Here is a 22121-nt window from a genome sequence, read left to right as displayed (position 1 = left end):
GCCATTTTCCAAAGAAGGGGAGTAAATCGTACACAGAGATAGCAACAGATCCAACAGACTGTTCACAAAAACTAAAAACCCTTTTACTGCGGGGTAGGATATCCTGTAACAGTCCATCCTTTATTTCTGTTGCTGAAGAAAGACTGTTAAGCTTGAAATTACAGTGAACCCTGCAGTGTGTTTAGAAATATAGGACTATTTGTATATTTACGTTGTGGTGGAGATTATATTGCATTGTTTTGGTTTGGCAAAACGAGTTTAACGGAGACTTTCTATCGGCTCGGTGGACCTTTCAGGTAAGATGTTGTTACATGGCATCTGTCAAAGGTGTTTTATGAGGAAATGTCTAATTTAAACAAAATATGCGTTGATTCAGTCCCCCCTCTGTGACAACCGAGGTGGTAGGTTTGGTTACTGACTGACAACGCGAAATATGGCGGGTTAGGGAAACCGTTTTTTTAATTCAGGGGATCACAGTCCACAACAACATTTTACAGTACAGCTATGTGTATGTGTATAGGATACATATATACAATGTAGTTATAATGGCAGTCTGTAAGATTTTCAGTGTCATATTTTGAGTCCCAGCGTTCTTCAACTTTGGTTTCGCTCGGACTTTCATAAATAAACATTTCCGTTTTACTCCATTTTAGTTCTCAAAATGAAAAGAAACGTCTCTGCCATATGTTCTCTGTTTAGCACACGCTGTCATCTCTCTATGATAGATATTTAGGAAAGGTTAAGGGTTTAGAAATATTGGGGTTCACGCAAAAGTATTGCTTAATTTTTTATCTTTTCTGTGATTCTTCTGTTAATGTCTATAATATCGCTATTTAACTAATTTTAAGAATTGTTCTAAAATAGGAATCACGTAAAATAACTACATTTGATTTACAATTCAGGTAACGGATAACGTACTTCGAATTCGAGAGGGAAGGTGGACCACTGCAAACGTGGAACCAAAACATATTGGGGGAGGGTGGATTTGTTTATCTTAGTGCTTTGGGATGGAGAAGAAACTTTTCTTTTGCACAATTCATGTCAGTTCACATTCACAGTTTCTGTAAAGACTTTAAAAAATTCTAAATAGGCCCCGGTGCGCGATAATTCCACCTTTTTAAATGTGCGCAAAGGGAAATGTTATATTTTCATAGTCTTCTATATTTATGATCAAAATAATAAAACAGAATCAAGGATACATTACTTTCCAACTTTCTTAATGATGTATTGAAATTATATTCTTGACAGGTCAATCGACTAGTACGTAAATCATTTTTTTTCCTTTCGGTGCAGTATTATTCATCCTTGAAACCGTTTATGTTTAATAAATATGTAAAATGTGTTAATTTTCCCGAAAAGTCTAGGGAAAAAATTGACTGTTACGAATATAAATGCTTAAAGTGTCTGAAGCAACTCTTTTGTCCTTAGCGCTGTCAGGAAAAATGGCGGACATTTGGTATTATAGTAAATCTAATCGACTTGAGTTCCCCACACCCCATGCCATGCTCGTTTCGTCTACCATATGTTATTGTAGTATTAGATGTAGATTACAAAGAAGACTTTAAGATTTCCTATAAATTAGACTCGATCTGTATTCCTTTCTGGAAAGTTGTAGAAATCTTTTAAAGAAATTTTGCTAAGATTTCGAAACATATTTTTCAGAATGTCACTCGGAAGTTGCATTCAAGAATTTTTGGTGTAATTACATTCTAATTAATTTTGCTTATTTTGTTAACGGTGTATTTTCGATGCTTGCTTTAACGGAGAAAGCAAAAAAAACTGAGGTGGCTTAAGTGGCAACTGAAGCTGCAGCACCACTATTGCAATATAGTGCTCCAAAATTTAGTCATTGTAATAACTTGAAATAGTGTACGTATATATTTATGTTGAGTGTGTGTATGTGTTTTAATTGAGTTTTAACGGATCACAGATATTGACGAGTTATGATGTTCAATCATGAAAATTATTTTTTGCTCCAAAATGTAAGGAAGTACAAGGTTGAATATTTTTGACAGATATGTATATTTTGTTTATGTATAATAATTTGCTTAACATATTGTAATGTTCTATTTTTAATAGGGTGTGTATGGAAGTACACATACAGTAAGCTAAAATTTAAAAGCTATGAAGATGGAACAGGGTCTTGACAATCAAAAGTTTATAGACACTATTTTGTATATTCATTTTTAGAGTTACTACTTCTCAGGTTGGACTATCATAAACTAATACCACTCTCTATTTAACTGCAGCTGTTCCCAAGTGGAATTAAAACTGGTACTAGTAAGAGGTTTAGTGTAGCACATTATTACAGGTGATAATATCTTTTGATATAGGGTAGGGACAGAAATAGATTGGGTAGAAGCAGGAAGTCTTAAATCGTAAAAAAATCTAATAGTGTCTGGTGAGCAGGAAATGTTAAAAACTGGCTGAGATACTTTATATTTTCATCACTTAAAGCTGTTTTTAGTTTTATTTAAAGTCTTCAGTTTGTGCAATGGTGCTCTTTTAAACAACTAACTGAATTGATATTACTTCACAATTAAAATTAGAATTTTTATTTATTATATACAGAAATATTTTTACTTTATTAGACCCAAACGAGAGGCCATCACCTTCTGTTTAAGTTACAAATTTGCAATTTGTTTGCCTATTTGATCTGACTTTAGGGGAGAGGGTATATCATATCTATTTCCTGCCTGATGTCCAGACACCCATTTCTCAGATTGGAAAATGGACATTAATCGAGCTGGGAGTTTTGGATCGTGTTTTTCCTTCCTGATGAGCATGGTTTGGTACTTTGCCAGTGGTGTAGTTCATCACCTGGCCAGTTTGGAATCCCACTTACAATCTGATGGACCATTGTATCTTGCAGCTTTGCTGTAGGTTAATTAACATTTCTTAATCCTTCTGCTCCAATGAACATCTTTAAATTTGCTGAAGAATGATACTAATAAGCTTTCTCTTTAAGAAAGTCAGAGCAGAAAATGAAATGCAACAATAAAGGTTCCGAATATAAAAATATATAAAGTAAGATAAACATTAGATAACAGGTGGGTTGATTAGCATTACATGGATGTAAATCTTATTAACTGGGCCTTTTTCATAATGAAATTGCATCACTAACTTTAAATTTGTACTTAAAGTGCAAATCCAGCAGTTTCTTGAAATGTTGGCTGAGTGAAACCTGTATTTGTAAGGCTACTGCTAGAGCAGAGCAAGTTCTCAAGTGCACAATATTCCTCGCCATGGATTTTTTTAAATGTACTATTAGCAGCGAACACCATGAACTTGCCGTTATTTTCCTGACAAATTTGGGGCTATTGAGTGAGTACTTTGTTAAAGATAGGTTTAAAAAGAAGCACTGCTACAAACCTTATTTTCAAAAGATGAGATTTCTAAAATCGCACATTTAACTTTGGGTCTTCTACTTATCACTGAAATCTACGTGGTCTCTTGTGGATTTGAACAGTCGGTTGGGGGGGGGTGGTTTTGGGGCTTGGTCAAGAACACATAGTCTTCAGTTGCAAACAAATGGAATGTAGTTTCGATTAGATAATGTAATTGTATTTGCATTCAAATATTGGCATGTCAATACTGTCATTAGATCTTAGAGTCATTGAGTCAGAGCAGAGCAAGAGGTCTTTTGGTCCACCATCTCCATGCTGTCTTGTCATCTACACTAATCCCATTTGTCTTCATTAGGTCTGCATCCTCCTATGCCTTGACGATTTAAGCAGCTGTCCAAATGTCTCTTAAACATCGTAATTTTGTCTAATTCCACCAACTCTTCCTTGCACCGAGTTCCGGATAGCAGCTATTCTTTTCCCCTCAAATCTCATATGTAGTTAAATATAGAGAACCTTATAGAGATTGAAGAAGCAGTAAGTAGATTTGGTTGGGGCATATTGCAATGCAAGTTGAAAAGCTGGGAGATGTTAGGCTGATATGCCTCAGACCTTCACTGGTCAGAGGATATCATACAATTAACAAATTTATATGATAGCTTCCATTTCTAAATGTGAATTCGTAGTCAAAGATTGACAAGATTGTGCAGACCTTTCCTTTATACTGACAACAGCCTGACAAAGTATAAATAATTTTAATTGAATAGCAGCAAAGAAAACTTAATCTACAGAAAGAGGCCATTCACTCATTTGTCTGGTTGAAAGAGAGTTACCCACCCTTATCCCTGCTTCTTCCACCAACCATAGCCCTATGGGTCCCAGTTCTTCAAGTATACATCCAAATGTTGTTTAAATGTGTGGTGAACTTTCCGGCTCTACCACTCTGGTAGTGAGCTTAGACCCCTGCTACCTTCTGGGTGGGGGAAAAGGTTTCCTCTTCCTGCTAATATTTCTACCAATTACTTTGAATCTATGCCCCTTGGTTTTGAACCTTCTGCCAAGGGAAATGGGTCCTTCCTATTACTCCGTAGACAGGCTCACCATAATTTTATGCAATTCAGTTAAGTCTCTTCTCTTTCTCCCACTCCACCCACCTCTTCCCCCCGCCTTCTCTGTTGCAAAGGAAACAAACCTAGATTATCCATCTTTCCTCAAAGCTACAATTTTCCAGTACTGGCAGCATCTTTGTAAGTCTTGTCTTCATCCTCTCCTTTGCAATCCCATTGTATTTGGACAGATAACTATTCAATTTTACATGTACAGATGTGGGTAAAATGTATGCTTCAGTGGACCACAACTAGTATTAATATTTATTTATTGGTAGATTATATACTGATTACCATTACATTCTTATATACTTAGATATCTGGCCAGAATGAGATGGTCATTGCATAAACTATTATTTTACTTTCTATGGATCATGTTTTCAAAATATTTTGGATAGGATTGGTTTCACAAGGCAGAGCTTGTCACTTGAGCTGACCTATCTCAGTAAAGAGAAAAAGACAGACATTATATATAAATTACAAAATATGACATTTTTTAATTGTTACTGTGCTCTTTTGATGTCACAAGCTCTTTATCAGTTATAGACTCATTCAAGTAATAGCATTGTGGAAGAAGTATAGATCTGGATATGTTCCTAAGTACTGCAATTTATAAAGAATCTAGCTGTGTCTTTCTGAATCACTGTTCAGTATTTCATTGAGAGGTTCAGTTGAAGTAAAAAAAAACACACAAAGAAATTGAGCTGGTATATTCTTCCCTTAAAATTCTTGATTAGATTACTATATTGTGGAAATAAATCATCAAACATTTGTCAAAAGCATGACAGCTACTACAGTTAAACCTCCAAAGTGTTGTCATAAATTCAAAGTACATGTAGCACCAATAGCAAAGCATTAGATACATCTGTTCTGGCATATTCAACACCCTTTGAGAGAGCACAATTGTCTAGTATTCTAACAGTTTATATGAAGAAGTTAAAATAGTTGAGTTGCTGAGGCAGAGCCTGCAGGTCTTTCCTTGTCCAATGCCAATTTGACATTAATGCTGGAATCTTAGAGTATTGACCCAAATCCAGCCAATGCCTTTTCTTAATCTGGTAAATTGAACAGATGATAACATGGAAGGACCATCTCTCTCTCCCAGCAAGTGAAGTATATAAGGATGGTTAACTGCTTACAGATTTTTTTGCTGGTTTTTCTTTCTGGCTGCTACAATTCTCCTAGTACTTAATAGCTTATGTAGTTGTTTCAAGTCACAAAAGTCTACAGGGAGTGGTGCTGGTTGCTGAAAGACTGCTTGTTGACATTTGATGTATTAGTAGGCATTTCCCTTAGAATATCGTGTGATAGGGAGAATGAGCAGCCAGCACACAATAGAAGAAGCTACTGGAAAACAGAGGTGAACTTGCCAAAGATGGGATTTAGGGAGCAATTATTTTACTTGAACCTCAGTGGAGAACAAAATGTGAGACAAAAATGCTTTGACAAGGTGATCTTTATGTATCTTACACCTGTTCGAATCACCTCTAAAACATTAGAGTGGAGCAAAGATCATATTACTAGCTGATGTCTACAGACTGTGACAATAACCTTTTTATAAGGTTTGCTATTTCAGAAGTTAAGAGATTTTTCAATTCAATTTTTGTGATGTGGACATTGCTGGCAATGGAGAAGGACCAGAGATATATTTCTATGAGAAACTATGCAACTTGAGGGAAACCTTTAGGTGCTGGCATTGTTCTTGGTGCTGGAGTAGCAAAGGCACATAGTTGCTGTGCATACACTGCAGCCATGTGCAATGGTAATGGAATGAATAGGGTGCTGATGGGTTACCAATCAGATGGGTTCTTTTGCCCTGCTTATTGCACATCTTGACTGTCATTTGGAGCCACACTCATCCAGTCAAGTAGAGAGAATTCTATCGTACTTGTGATTTGTGCCTTGTAAATAAAGGTTTTGGGATGTCATTTACCACTGGACACGCAGCCTCTGACCTGCTCTTATAAAACAATGTTTGTGTACTCCAGTTGTGTTTTTGCACAATGATGTTGATGATAGTAAATCAGAGGTGGTAATGCCATTAATTGTCAAGGGTGGGTGCTTAGACTGTTGTTGGAGAAGGTCATCACTTGTGGAAAGAGGAATAAAGTCAGTGTTTCACCTTTTGTCAGACCATTAATATGTCCTGAATGTTAGAGATTTCTGTTTGATAGATATTGTTTCTTGGGGAGTAATGGTTGTATAGTAAATTGAATAGTGACTGAGAACATTGGTGCAGTTGATAAGTTTTAGCTTTTGAAGATGTATGTACTGATGTCAGGTAGTTCTGAACTTCCAGTACTATATCCAGGACTCCTGGCAATGATGTCCATTATTAGCTGTTCCTGTTTCTTCTGAGTGTGTTTGGAGAGCCTTGTGGCCATCTGTAGATAGCGGTTAACTTTTTCATTTTTCATTTTCTCCACCAAACCTCTAATGTGGGATTTGGAAACTTTGGAGTGCATCCTCCCATATTGTGCCATTCTGCAATGGTTTCTCAATCTGGAGAACCTGCTGCAGCCACATGCACCTTCCTTTTAGAGTGCAGTTTTGACACAAGCAGTATTGATTCCTGCCAGTGAATAGTGTCATTAAGTTTGAGACTGGAAGCAGAAATGATTAAAATCATAGGTGGCATAAGGCTAGAGTGCCAGCTGCATTGTAAATCCTGTGTTTGTTTTCAGGAGTTTTTCACTTTTGGTCCCAGTAGTTACTTGATAAATTGCATTGAATCATATTGACCCAAAGTGCTTTAAGAATAATTTCCATTCTTTTTTTGTGGAGTCCTGTAATTGAACTTAGCAGTAGGGGGACTAATGAGAAACATCAGATATCTGTATTACTAATGTATTTCTTGAATCTGCTTCTACAATCTAATTTTTAATGTCAGCAAGCTTCAGGCTCCAAATTTTCAACTTTCTGTATAAAACAAGTTTCTTCTGCATTATAGAACAGAGAACAATTACAGCACAACTCAGGCCCTTCGGAAATCATTTGCATTTAATATTCTATCTGCAGCATTCATCTACCAAATCTTCCAACTACTGGAACCTCCTTTCATGTACACAGTCCAATCCACTATCCGGGTCATGCCCTCTCCTCATTACTACCATCAGGGAGGAGGTACAGGAGCCTGAAGACCCACACTCAACGATTCAGGAACAGCTTCTTCCCCTCCACCATCAGATTTCTGAACGACCCATGAACACTACCTCATTATTCCATTTTTGTTTTGCACTAATTATTTTTGTAATTTATAGATTTTAAGTCTTTGCATGGTAATCCTGCTGCAAAACAACAAATTTCACATCAGATGTCAGTGATAATAAATCTGATTCTGATAATTTTATATTCATCACCTCAATTTGTCTTGAAGTCCTTGTTTGCAAACTCACTTATGCTTCAGCTGCCTGAAACTGAGGCTGGGGTTGTATGTGAAATTGGCCCATCAATTGCACATTCATTTCTCTCACTTGAATTCAGGTTTTCTGATGATTTGTCTTTTCTATGACTGAGATGTGCTTGAAAATCAAATTTAAAAAAATGTTTCATTCTTAAAGTCATTTATGTCCAATACAATGAGCAAACTTATTTAGAGAGAGGAGGAGGTAGTATTGGTTATTTGAAATTGGGATGAATTTTAAAAGAAATTATTTTCAATATATCCTGTGCCAGTGATTATAAATACTATTAGCAGTATTACATCTGTGTTAATATCCCACACAAATCTCCCAACTTCATCTTATCTTGTCAACTTAAAGTTCTATTCCTTTCTCTCTTGCTTTCTAATTTCCTATTAAATTCACCACACTATTCCCTTTAGTCACTTGTTATAATTTTGAGTTCCACATTCTTATGATTCTCAGTAAAGATACTTTCAATTGAAATTCTATATTTTATCGTAGAATAAAGGCTTGAAGCAACTTGCAAAAAGTGCTATCTAGCAATAATGGTCATGAAGCTGAAGAATTAAATATTATGGCAGGTGGGTGGGGAAACGAAAAGTTTAGTCAAATAAGTTGGTTTTAAGAAAGTACAGAGGAGGGGAGAAGTGTGGAGAAGCATTTGAATTTAATGAGGTATTCCAGTGTATTCAGCATATTTAGGGTGATGTGAAAAGGAGCAAATAGATGCATGAACTGTAGAAGAATGCGGAGTTATGGGTTCGCAGAGCTGTATGAGGCCATAGGGAAACATAAAGATGAGGATTTTCAATTGTTACACTAAGATCTAGAGCAGTTCGACAAGGAAGATCTTGGTGCAAAACAGGATGGAGCAGCAGAATTTTGTGTGACCTGGTGTTTCGTGTTGGAAGAATATGAGAATGATTTAGTGAATAGGGAAAAAGTTATCTTAGTTACACCTAAGGCTGAGATTTCTATGTTAATTTTACAGATTTCTGCTTTTTGTGAATAAGAAAATAAAAACTATTATTTTGTAATGTCAATGGTCTGTATACGTAGTTTGTCATCAGTGCTCCAGAACTTGTAAGTAACAGTGAACTCTACCAATAGGAATAGCAATGACAGCATGAGGGAGATTGTAGATAAAACAAACTGAATGATTAAGGACTCCTCCCTAAGTCTATATCAGGAGTGGAGTAATTTCAATTTTCTAAATAATTTCTGTTTTCCTAACCTCTGGGAAATTAATCTCTACTAAAATATTTGGTACTCATTTTTTTTTTAAGGAGTTCTGCATTGATTCAGATGCCTTAAATCACAATCTGATTTATTATCACTGACATATGACATGAAATTTGTTATTTTTATTTTGCAGCAGCTGTACAGTGCAAAGACATAAAATTCTATAAATTACAGAAATAAATAAACTGTCCAAAAAAAGGAATAATGACGTTGGGTTCATGGATCGTTCAGAAATCTGATGGTGGAGGGGAAGAAGCTGTTCCTGAATCATTGGGTTTGGGTCTTCAGGCTCCTGTACCTCCTCCCTGATAGTAGTAACGAGAAGAGGGCATGTCCTGGATGGTGAGGGTCCTTAATGATAGATGCCGCCTTCCTGAGACACCACCTCTTGAAGATATTCTCGATGGTAGGGAGAGTTGTGCCCATGATGGAGCTGGCTGAGTCTATAAACCTCTACAGCCTCTTGTGATCCTGTGCATTGGAGCTTCCATACCAGGCTATGATGCAACCAGTCAGGATGCTCTCCACCGTACATCTATAGAAATTTTGTAAGAGTTATAATGGTTGATGTAAATTAGGTCATGGTTATGGGTTAGGACATGAATGACAGTGTTTTTAAATAACTTCATGGTAATGGAGATTAGAATGAAGGAGGATAGTCCAGGTTTATTGGAATAATCCAGTATAGAGATGAACGTCCTGGAAAAGGGTTTTTGATGCAAGTGAATTGAAACGGGCAAAGTTGGGTGAAGATAGAACTGGAAGAAAGCAGTCTTGATGATGGCATAGGGAGGGGTTCTGGAACACAGTTGGAGTCTTATAAAGCACCAAGCTGGCAAGAGAGAGAGATTGCTTTGGTGACTTGGTGGGTGTGGGAGGGGGCAAGGGGGAAAGAGAATCTTGAGTTTCCCTGTGCATCTACTGCATAGGTCAGGCTGGTCTATTGTCAAGTGTGTTGTGCATTTGTATATACTTGGGTTACCACATCCACCATTGAAGATGGACTTTCAGTTACTAACTTATTGGAACAATTCTGGTGGTAAAGAGATTTGATGTGGAAGAAGTTTACAGCATGGTTTTAGACTGTCTAGCTACTTTGGAATTCTAGATATCTGGTTCCATTGCTATTTGCTGACCTGAATTGCTGCCAGCTGTTCAATTTGCTTGAGAATCTAGAATTAAATATCTCTGTTCAACAATTAAGGAGTCACTCATATTTTAGTTTTACTGGGTTGTGAATTTTTCAGACTGCTCCTCAAAGGATGGTGGAAGCAGAGCCTTTGAATAGTTTTTCGCAGCGGTAGATAGATTCTTGATGAGTAAGGGGTAAAAAGTTACCTGAGTAGGCAGGAATGAGGCTTTGATATTACCATCAGATCAGCCGTGATCTCGTTGAATGTCAGGGTGTATCTAAGGGGTCAATTATTCCATCCCTGCTCCGAATTCCGATGTTCATAATCCAGGCTTGTATGAGATGCTTTACAAAAAAAGGTGACAACTCTAAAACTGACTTCCCCCTCCAAGGTACTGCATGAAAAGGCAGAAACTGCACCGTGTCTTTCATAGTCTTGCTGCAAATTTATTTTTGGTCTTGGCTTCAAGTGGCACATGGGATGGAAGAAAGTTCTTGTGTTGCATGCCTTTAACCTCTTGATTGAGAATGATGAGTCAGTTCAGACTGCAACAAAATGGATTGAACAAATTTAGGCATACATCCTGAAAACCAAGCTGCCAGAGTTCTATTTTCAGCTTCACTCCAGTAGTTAAAATGTTAATTAGTGAAATGTTTTTCTAAAATAGTGCATTTTATACTAACAATTAGTCTTTTATATTGAATTGAATTAATTTACCATGCAGTGTACAAAAAGTCTACTCATGTTTTCGACAAACAAAAGATAGCTTTTGATGAATATTTTTGATGTCTAAAGGTTGGCAAACATTAAGGAATTTAGTCAGTGGTCTTCTGTGAATTGAATATAGTGTTATTTAGGTTACAGGGTTGAAGACCATAAAATCTACTGCTTTCAGAATGTTAATTTATGTTATAAAACCCATGCCTATAGGAGCCCAAGAGACTAATTTTGGAAAGGAAAGCCTATTGCTTGTGGCATTACAGTCAAAAATAAGATCTTGTGTACTGCTTTATTTAATAAGCTTTCTTTGCCTTTGTGAGCCCTGTATTTCTGCACCTTATTGGCAGATGTACCTTCTAGTGGTTATTTTAATGTTTTTCTGTATTATGTAACAAATTACATTAAAAATTGCTTTGGTTATTTTGCGAAAGAATTAAACACTGCAGAGCTGCATTAAGCATTGATAAGTAACCATGCAGAGTTTCATTTAACTTTGCCAATAATTTTTAAATCTAATTGAGAATACTTTGGATTTGAATGCTTTTTCTCTTATCACTCTTTATGTCTCTCTCACTCTTTTTCCACAATTTGCCCTACTGGCCATGGCTCTCAATTTTTTTCCCCCTGATGCTTCCCTCTTTTCTGTAAGTTTTTCTTTTTTCGTGCCTTCCATGCTTTCTTGTATATTCATCTTGCATATTTCTTTATTGACTTACTCAGTTTGTATTTGTCCTTTTTACATCGTCTTCACGTTGAATGGTTTAGGCTTATATAATTTGTCTGCAAACAGGAATTGAATTTGAGTAGGGAGATAGAACATAGAACAGTTACAGCACAATTCAGGCCCTTCGGCCCACAAAGCTGTGCCGAACATGTCCCTACCCTATGCTGCAGTGTTTGGGTGGGAATCATTGGAGATTGGGAAGATAAATGGAGGAAGCTCTCACAAAAATCCTAGACCTTGGCATGGCTGATTTGATTAAGTCACGGAATGAACCAAATTCATTCAACTTAGATATCTTATCAAAGATGCATAGCATGGGAGAAAGATCATGCCAAACATTGAGGTTCAATCTCTCTAGGCAGTCCATGCCAAATGACTGACTTTATTACTTTTCCGAAAGATAGGTTCACTGAATATGATTGCCATATTTGAGTGTGAAAACTAAGTGGTGCATGTTCCATGAGCATTTTAAATATATAGGTGACTCCCACTTTACGGGGGTGGTGGTGGTGGGGTGCCACCCCAGAAAATGGTCCATATTGCGATTTTCTGTAACACAAAGCCGCATCATGCATCAAGGAATGCAAGCTGGAAAAGAAAGTTGCTGATTTATTTACTTTTTTTTTCTGCAAGTTCCATGAGAGTGAATTTTATTCCGTATCTCATAATTTTTGGGTAGTGATTTGTGTATTTCCATATCCCGAACAGCTGTTACAGGGGGTTGCCTGTATTGTTACTGAATCTCCAATGACTCATGGTATCTTCATGCTATTTTCCAGGCATGTGACACTTTAAGTACAGCACTAAATGAGTGTTGCACTGATGGAGGTACTGTTATTTGAGTTGGCTATTAAACTCTGGGGCCCTGGCTGCCATTTTGGATGGGCATAAAATTTCTTTTGCACTTCTCAAAGAGCACTGGAATTATCCTATGTTTTGGGTAAAATTTATCTTTAAATTTGTGTAGTTAAAAGTGATAGTCTACCAAGTTTTCTTGCTGCATGAAATGGATTTGCCTTGTTGATTTACATTATAACTGCTTTTTGAAAATGATTGATCATAATGGGCTTTGGGGAATTAAATATATATTTCCTTAATATAGTAGCAGGCCATTCAGCCTATGAAGTCTCCCATCAGTCCTGTTCCCCCACTTATTTCTAAGCAATCTATTTTCTTCTTGTTAATTCTCTGACCACTTACCTACACAAGGAGTAATTGACAGTGGCCAATTAACCTTGCATCCAAAGTGTCTTCATGATGTGAAAGGAAATGGGAGGGTGCACAAAATCCATGTGGTCACAGCTAGCACTGAAGGTCAGGATAGAATCTTGGTCACAAGCTGTGAGGCATACCTGTTCTGATTTTTAAGAGACTCTGGCTATTTTGAAAATGAATCCCAATTGATATGTGACAAGATTGGCAGCAGCTATAGTCTGTTCTGCATAGATGTTTATAGGTGACATATTCTTAAACAATCAGCCAGAAATCCAGGAATGGGTTCTGAATCAACAAATGAACTCAGGCCTCTTATGTTATCAGTTTACCAAATTAGATATATATGTATTTCCCAGGATTTTATATGTCTAGCAGAATTGCATATTGTAATATAATTAATTAATATAATTAATGAGAATTAGCAACATAAGTTGGACCTTTTTCCTTCTATAGATTGAGTGAATGAGAAATGAATTTGGTGCACCCTGGAGAACAATTTGATAGTTGTGAGGGGAGCTACAAGGTTATTGGTGACTAACTTTACCTATTATTGGACCTGCATAACTGTCTGCAGATAGTGGGAAGCGATCTGAAGGGGGAAAAATGTATCTGGATCAAAGTAATGAGGAATTACTATTAGTGTGAATTGCCTTCCCTTAGAAGGTCTCAGTGATCACAAGTACATTTCAGCAGTTAGTCCTATCTGTGACCTGAAATAGAGAGAAATAAATGGGCGTAGAATTTGTTAATAGATTATTTTCAAAAAATATTATTTGGGGATAACTTTTTTCATGTTTTACTGAATTTAAATGCAGTATATTGAGTTCAGTTAAGGGTTTTCAATATAAAAACATACCATTATAAAGTTTAATTTCTTCAGCAATAAGTCACATAAGAAGCTTAGATGCTTTTTTCACAGATCTGATCAAAATATTTACAACACTGAATTTCCACAGTGAAATAGCCTTCATTTTTAAGAGCTTGACATTACTCAGTTTCAAGCTTTTGTTTATGCTGCACATTATTTATTTAATTATATGTTGCCATTAGATTTTATCTTGTTTAAGCATGAAGCTCCTGGGGGATGTTTTGTGTAGGAATGGACATGGCTCCATTTTGCATAGAATGTCAACCCCTGTCAGATATAGTATATATAACATGGACAGCTGCTGGGTCAGCTTCTTGTTCTAATTATGTGCTTAACTCAATACTAATATGGAAATTCAGTCATTGTGCTTCCCAGTAGAGTGCTGATTCATTACAGTGCTCTTGGTCCTCCAGTGCAAATGTTCATAGTATCTACCCTCACTTTGCTTTAAAAGTGACATCACTTGTGCTGTGAGCTGTTGTGCTGGGCACGTGTTGCAAATCACTTCCCTCCACTGGGGATGCCCCAGCAAGGAATTGTCCCACTATTTGGTGTGGAGCGGCTGCATTGATCAGCCAAGTTAAGTGGTGCAGGCACTTAGCGTTGAGATGTGGAGCTCAGGACTGCACTTTGGCCAGCATTGCTGGCTTCATTTGTTGACAAATTATTCAGATCCTACGGTCTCTTTCATCACCTCTTCTTGCATGTGACAGAAGCTGCTGTTTCCCTTTTTCCATGTTTGGCTGCAAAGGTCTGCCAGCCTAGAGGTTTACTTGTTACCATTGAGAAATCTCTAGGCTGTGGAGAGCTGTCCAGGCAAACAGAAGGGGAAACAGCAGTTTCCAGCAAATCTAGCAGGAGGTGATGAGGGAGACAATAGATCTGGGATAATCTGTCAACATAAAGCAGCCAGTGCCCAGCAACAGCCTGCACTTGCCATGCTGGCCAAGCTGCACTCTTGAGCCCTGCCTCAGTGCTGAGGGTCCACACCACTCATCTAACACCAGCTCTCACAAACAGCCTCTCTGGACCGTGCCTTAGGCAGTTCATTCCAACTTCGTACCAGGTTCTTGCTATAGCAGTGCACAGCAGAAAAGAGGACAGGGATTAGCACCAGGCTCCCAGCACACCAACATTGTCAATAATACACATAGTACTAAAATGACCCCTTTTATCACTGATTCCATTGGGGTTCTCAGACCTGGAAATGCAGCCCAAATGTCACGTGGATTAATAGTATATGTACTCAGTTCTTATAAAATATTTTATTTCTTCTATTGTTATATCCTTCTTAAGTGATTTTACTAATTTATGCTAAGTAGTGCACAGTTTTGAATTGTGTGTTAGATCAAGTAGAATCAAAGTGCCAATGGTATTTAAAATTTAATTTAATGACAGATTTTTAAAAAGTAATAGAAGTGCTGTTGAGTTTAATACTTTTGTGGTTATTTTGCAGGCTTTGTGGATGCACTTAGATGTTTGCAATGAGCACTGTGGCTGGCATGCCCCAGTGTTTTGGATGCCAATGTGTAGGACTCCGTAGAAGTCGATTGTATCAGCAGCGAACGTCATGAGCATAGTGATCCCAATAGGGTTTGACACAACGGAGACCTCGTATTTGGAAATGGCTGCAGGCTCAGAGTAAGCAATTTTATGGTCGATATTTATATGTTGTAAATTTGAGAATTGTCATTTCCCACTATAATGATTTAAGATATTAATAACTGAATATGTATGCGCTGAAGCAAGTAAGTTTTAATTTTTTTTTAAAGGATTTCAGGAATAATAGTTTCTACAAAAAATTGTTTTTTAAAGAATTTCTAGACGAACTTTTAAATTGGCCATTGTCTTTAGTTTGTTATCATTGCTGATTTTTAGAAGTACATCTCAATGTGTCCAGTATGGACTGCACCTTAACTTGTCCTTCTCTAGGGAAAGGTAACATGGTGATCAATATTAAAGTCTTATTTCATACATTAGTTACTGGAATGGTCAGATTTTATGTGAATTCTCATAATTGTTTGTGTTGAGGATGGGCACTTGTACTTAACTTTATTCATAGGCTTGAACCAGTGTTATTTTTGTTAGTGCCAAGGAGCACACAGGGATCGGGAGTGATGCAGACAAGACCAAAATGGCTGTGATTTGAAGGGTCCAGAGACATTGAGGCCCGTCTCAGCAACAGGGCCTTGTATATAATGTTTGCAGATGCTCTAAATTCTGCCAGGTCCATTGAAATTAAGCAGCAGAGTGCCTGGAATTAATTGGGGTGGTGGGCAGAACACTATAGTTGAGGTGGAGGTGCAAAGAATCCTTGCTGGACCCTGGGAAGCCTTCCTGACCCTCCAGAGTTCAGACTTGTTTAAAAACCAACCCAAGGTCTCTTCTGGCCAGTAAGTACATAACACCATGGTGCTACTGTCTTGCCCATGAAGGATTGGGATTCCCCTAGACTTTTTTCTGAATATGGCTCCCCAGCTCCATTGGTGTAGGGCAGTGATGGGATCTTTAGCCAAAGTTGTAGTCCAGCAAGAATGGCATGACCATAAGGTGATTAGTTGACTCACCCTTTCTCATATCCTTCCTGCTAGACAGGGGCAAGAAGATAAAGTAAGTGACAATATATCTGTCAGAAATGGTAGAAATTTGTCCCCTATTGCTTTGCAGGTATGCAAAATTTTCGACTTGTGAAACTCAATCCCCATTGAAACCAATTTACAATTGTAAATTATACAACCCTCCACCAGGGTGAATACATATTTTTAAATAAGAACATACTTTTTCAGCTGTATGTTTAGATGCCATTGCTGACATCTTTTGTATTACAGGTGGGAATGGTATCACACAGAAGAAACTATGTAGTGATTATCTATTCAGAAGTTATTCATTTTAAATGTTTATTCTCAGAGTTTATAATGTCTCCTTATTCTTAGGCTGTTTAAGACAGTGCAAAAATTTTTTTTGCATACTACCGAGTACCACCATCTCAGGAGACGTTTCTTTTCTTGTACAATAAAGTAATACCAGAGTATGTGATGGGAGTTCAAGTAATTCCTTTTGTGTTTGTACTGGGCAGAAAGATTGAAGGCAGTATAGTTGCTTTCATTCCACATTTTCTTAGTACAGTTATTTAAAGGGAAATTAAGCTGACAATTCCAATTAGCATTATTTTATTTCTAAGTCATAAGATTGATAGGAAAAATCAGTGCAGCAGTATTTTTCTCATGTTTTAATATTTCTTTATGATATGAAAGAAGTCCATTTAGCCCATTGAGTGTGTGCCTGCTCATAAAGCAATCCCTTACCACTAGTAATTTTTCCCTCTAAGTGATTCTCCTCATATTCCCATGGTCTTCACCGTGGACGTCCAGTGCCTTTATACTTCCTTTCTCCATCAGGATGGCCTTGGGGCCATCTATTACTTTCTAGAACATTTATCCAACCAGTTTCCTTCTACCAACACTCTCCTCTGCCTGTCAGAACTTGTTCTTACATGAACAACTTCTCTTTTGAATCCTCCTACTGTCTACAAATCAAAGGTGTAGGCATGGGCCCCAGCTGCACCTGCCTTTCTGAAACTGCACCAAAGCATTTGTTGTTAGGCAAGTTGTAGATTACATATCATATGATCACTTAGATCATCTAATTTCCACCTTTGTGGTATCACTTAACTCTGTTTCTCCATCAGTTCATTTGCTATTGAATATCATCTGAGAGACTTTGTTACCTCTAGATAGTTATTCCAATTCATCCTTGGCCGGTATCTGTGATACTACTTAGTAGCCTTCTGAAACTTAGCTGATTGTCTCTTACTTCCCACAAAAACATTCCAAGTCTTCCCCAGAAGCCCGAGATAAACCAGGAGATTTGTAATTTGCTGAGGGCTCGATCTGTGGAGTTTAGGGCTGGCGGCCCAGAGTTGTACAAGAAGTCCAGGTTCGAGCACAGAGGAAATTTCGGACTAAACTGGACTCACAGATGGACTCTTGACAGCTCTGACAGGGCTTGCATAATATAACTTCCTTCAAGGCGAGATTGGGTAGCATAAGTGGTAATGACCCATCACTGCTAGATAAGCTCAATGCCTTTTATGAACACTTTGATAGGAAGAATTATGACACACCAATATGAGCCCCCACGTCATCTCCAGATGACTCTGTAATTTCAGTCTCCGAGGCAGATGTCTGGGCATCCTTCAAGAAGGTGAATCCATGATAGGCGTCTGGTGTACCTGGCCAACTACTAAAGATCTGTGCGGACCGACTAGCTGGAGAACTTATGGACATATTCAACCTCTCTTGCGGCCTGAGGTTCCCACCTGCTTCAAAAAGGCATCTATTGTGCCTGTGCTCAAGAAGAGCGTGATGACCTGCCTCAATGACTACCATCTGGTAGTGCTTACATCAACTGCAATGAAGTGCTTTGAGAGGTTGGTTATGGCATGAATCAACTCCTGCCTTGGAGATTTCTCTGGCTCTTTACTCTGCTTTGGATCACCTGAACAACAGGAACTCGTACGTCAGGCTGCTGTTCATCAACTGCAGCTCGGCGTTCAACACAATCATCCCATCCAAACTTATCATCAAGCTTCAAGACCTGGGCCTCTGTATTCCTCCCTCTGCAACTGGATACTCAACTTCCTCATTGGCAGACCTCAGTCAGTGAGGATTGGTAACAAAATCTCCTCCTCACTGATAATCAACACAGGTGCACCTCAAGGCTGCATGCTTAGTGCCCTGCTCTACTCTATACACACGTGACTGTATGGCTAAGCCCAGCTTCAATGCCATCTTCAAATTCACCAACGACACTACTGTTGGATGAATCACAGGTGATGATGTGTCAGCTTACCCAAGTGAGAGAGGACACCTGGTTGAGTGGTGCCACAACAACAACCTCTTGCTCGGTGTCAGCAAAACTAAAGAGCTGATTGCTGACTTCAGGAAGGGGAAAGAGGGTGAACGTGTGCCAGTTTACATTGCGGGACCGGTGGTGGAGAGAGTCAGCAGCTTTAAATTCCTGGGCGTTAACATATCAGATGACCTGTCTTGGGCCCAGCACATAGATGCAATCAAAAGGAAAGCACGCCAGCGTCTTTACTTAGGAGGTTAAGAAGGTTCGACTTGTCAGCGAACACTAACAAATTTCTGCAGATATACTGTTGAAGATATCCTGACTGGTTGCATCATTGCCTGGTACTGCAATTCAAATGCGCAGGAATATAAGAAACTGTAGAGAGTAGTGGACTTTGCCAATCGTGGTCACATCCCTCCCCACCATTGTTAGTACCTACAGGAGATGCTACCTCAAAAAGGCAACATCCATCATCGAAGATTCCCAGCATCTGGGCCATGTCATCTTTTCTCAGATACCATTGGGCAGAAGCCTGAAGTCCCACACCACCAGGTTCAGGAACAGCTACTTCCCTTCAACCATTCGGTTCTTTAACCAACCGACAAAACCCTAATCACTACAGTTTAGCAACACTATGACCAATTTGCTCACTTTGCACTAAAATGGACTTCGGGTTTTTTCGTTCTAATTGGTGTTCTTTGTTGTAAAAACTGTGTATAATTTATGTTTAATTCATATTTTTCATGTGAATACTGCTTATATGATGCGATGTGCCTGTGATGCTGCTGCAAGTAAGTTTTTCATCATACCATGCATATATGTACCTGTGCACACATGTACTTATGTATATGACAATAAACACGACTTTGACTTCTTATTGGGTTCCTTTCACTTGTCACCCATGTGCTTACTGACCTGCATTTGCTCTGTAACACAATGACTCCCTGGCCTTGCCCCTGCCTATTTCTAATCTACTTCAACCTGCTAAATTAGCTCTACTCCTTAAACCTGGCCTCTTGTTCTTTGAATTTAATTGTTCCATCATTAATATTGAGATCTTCAACTGTTAATGGACTAGGCCCTGGAAATTACCCCCAAATCTATTTTTGTTTCTACCCATGTTTAAACCTTTAAAACCCACCATTTGACAAAGGTTTTGTTTGTTTTCTCCTAATATCACTTGGTGTTGCTTGGTGTCAGATTTTGTTTCATAAAGTTCTCATAAGGAATCTTAGGAAATTGTGGTCCACTAAAGCAGTGTTATAAATAAGTTATTGTTGACGTTGTGTATATGGATTAATATACTTTTCTATAATGAAGTCAGTTACATACTATTTCTGCATCTTAAATAAAAAATGATCTTGTAATTTCATGAGAAAGGTCCAACGGAAAAGTAGTAGCTTGAAAAATCACATACTTGTGCTGCTGTGAGAAACAAAAGTTGTAGAGAAGAAAAATATTGTTGGTTTTTATCCATTTCAAATGTTATTACTATAGCTCAAAAGTTACTTGTACTAGAAACTTGTTTATAATTTACTATGTCATTATATACCTAGACAGAAAGGAAGATTGTTTTAAAAATAGTTGCTCCAGGAAAACAACAGATTTTATAATGCAGGAAGCAACCAGATTTATATAACAGTATACTTTGTCAAAACACTTGTGTGATGTGCAGTCTTATGAAAATTTGGAAAGCAAATTGCCTGTGTAAAAATGAGTACTTAATACAATATGTTCTTAACACTGAAATAGCATGCTGTCTTTTTTTAAATGAATGTGTGACTTTTGGTCATATGCTTTACATTTTTGTGATTCTGTTCATTAAAAATATATAGGGTGAAAGGCAATTTTGAAGGGATGGAATTGTGCATTTAGTCAATTAAAAGTGAATTGGCTTTTCAGTAAATTAAGTATCTACAAGTCTAAAGCACTAATTGCTTTCTTGGGAGACTTCTTCAACACTTCTATTGCCCTAAGGTGGGGAATGGGCCAGGATGTGCATTAAAGGTTGTCACTTTATAGGTGACACCGTTTTTACTTCTGTAACTCTTCTTGTTTTTTGATCTGTGATTCTCTGAAGTCTCCACCCTCCCCACCACCCAGGTCTGTTAAATTGCCAATGTGCCATCTACTGATCTTCTTTTCTTCCTTGCTTTGGTTCAATAAATCTGTATTCTTAATCCATTATTTTCCTTTCACTCGGAAAAGAACCTATGAAATCAATCCTTGGCTCTTGCTTCCCTTCTGATTTTAAAATTTAATCATGGATCAGTTAATGTATTTGGTCCCTTTGTATTAAACCTTTGAGATATCCTTAAGTAGCGTTAAGCTTTCATCTATCTCTTTCATTAAGTACTTTTTTTTTGGTTATGGAATGTAATCACTTTTCCAAAGGAACTGCACAATTAGAATTTGATGTCTAGTTCAGGAACAGGCACAATGGATATTGTGTACAAGTGTTTATATTTTATACATTTGTCCTCATTAACCTATTTATCTAATTGTATGCATTATAGAAAGATGTTATTGACTTCAAACAAGTAAACTAGTACAAACATATATTCAGATTTACAAAAGGATCTGAGCAGAATGGACCATATTTCAAAATTTGGTGCCCCAGAGGAAAGTTGGATACTCTGCAGGAACCTTCATAAAATTTTGCAGGGAAGCTAGTGCTCGATCAAGAAACCTTAATGAGTTTCAAGGAGCAACTGGTTTAGAAGTGTATCAAAGAAATTGTAGACATGGGTGATATGGATTAACTGTTTTCTACCTCAAACTGTTGCTACAAAACTGGATGTTAACTTTTTTTTTGAATGTAAGAAGCACACAACTGAACTTTTCAATTAGAGAAATTTGCATAATGCCTGCATTTGACTTACTAGTACTTGATCTGCAGTGATTTTTTTCCCCTGTTAATGGATATGGACTAATGTTTCATTCTAAATGCAATATTGTTATGCAAGTGAGAATGGGATTTTTTTGACTCAGTTACTCTCTAATGAAGAGCCTTCTGTTCATTTTATCAATTCTTTATGTGATCTTACTCTGAAGATGGTGCTGTTTTGCTCAGTTTTTCTTGATGACAACACAGACTTGCTACTTTTTCCCCAATTTTTTTCCCTGTACAGTTATGATAATTTGCAGTTGTGGGGAGGCAGATGTGCCAATGCTACCATACCTCTGTATCTTTAGATGCCCTTGTGAAATTGTAAGATTAAGGTACAAAGTATGTTTAAGCTGCAAGCTCCATAAAATTCAGTGCTTTAGAAACTGAATCCATGAAATCTTTCAAACTAAAGAGCATAGGATTAATTGATGTAAACTTACAAAATAACAATGTTCTATTTTGAATATTAAATCCAAATATCAGATGAGGGTTTTAAGGAAATGATAAATGATGTGGCTGCAAGTCATTAATTTATCTGAGAAATACTTCTGCTGTGAAAGTGTATTTTCATCCCGTGTAGACTATAATTTTATTTTCAGTCAAACTGAAAATTCTCGAATC

At 37.5% G+C, this 22121-nt stretch overlaps 1 protein-coding gene across 7 annotated transcripts in view; it reads left to right on the top strand.

The window, feature by feature from the left end:
• Positions 1 to 22121, top strand: part of kmt2e (lysine (K)-specific methyltransferase 2E) — a 94322-nt gene continuing 72201 nt past the window's right edge. For 6 of the 7 annotated variants that reach the window (XM_052033946.1, XM_052033942.1, XM_052033945.1 and 3 more), the window contains exons 1-2: positions 27 to 296; positions 15213 to 15397. In XM_052033946.1, the coding sequence (XP_051889906.1) occupies positions 15327 to 15397 (71 nt within the window). In that variant the 5' untranslated portion in view covers positions 27 to 296; positions 15213 to 15326. Of the gene's footprint in view, positions 297 to 15212; positions 15398 to 22121 lie in introns of all 7 variants that reach the window. The other variant, XM_052033944.1, reaches the window with a different exon arrangement.

This window comes from Pristis pectinata, chromosome 19 (assembly GCF_009764475.1).
Source record: "Pristis pectinata isolate sPriPec2 chromosome 19, sPriPec2.1.pri, whole genome shotgun sequence".
In the NCBI taxonomy this organism is placed as follows: domain Eukaryota; kingdom Metazoa; phylum Chordata; class Chondrichthyes; order Rhinopristiformes; family Pristidae; genus Pristis; species Pristis pectinata.
The sequence above is the reverse complement of the archived record's forward strand: the minus strand, read 5'-3'. Positions and strand labels throughout refer to the sequence as shown.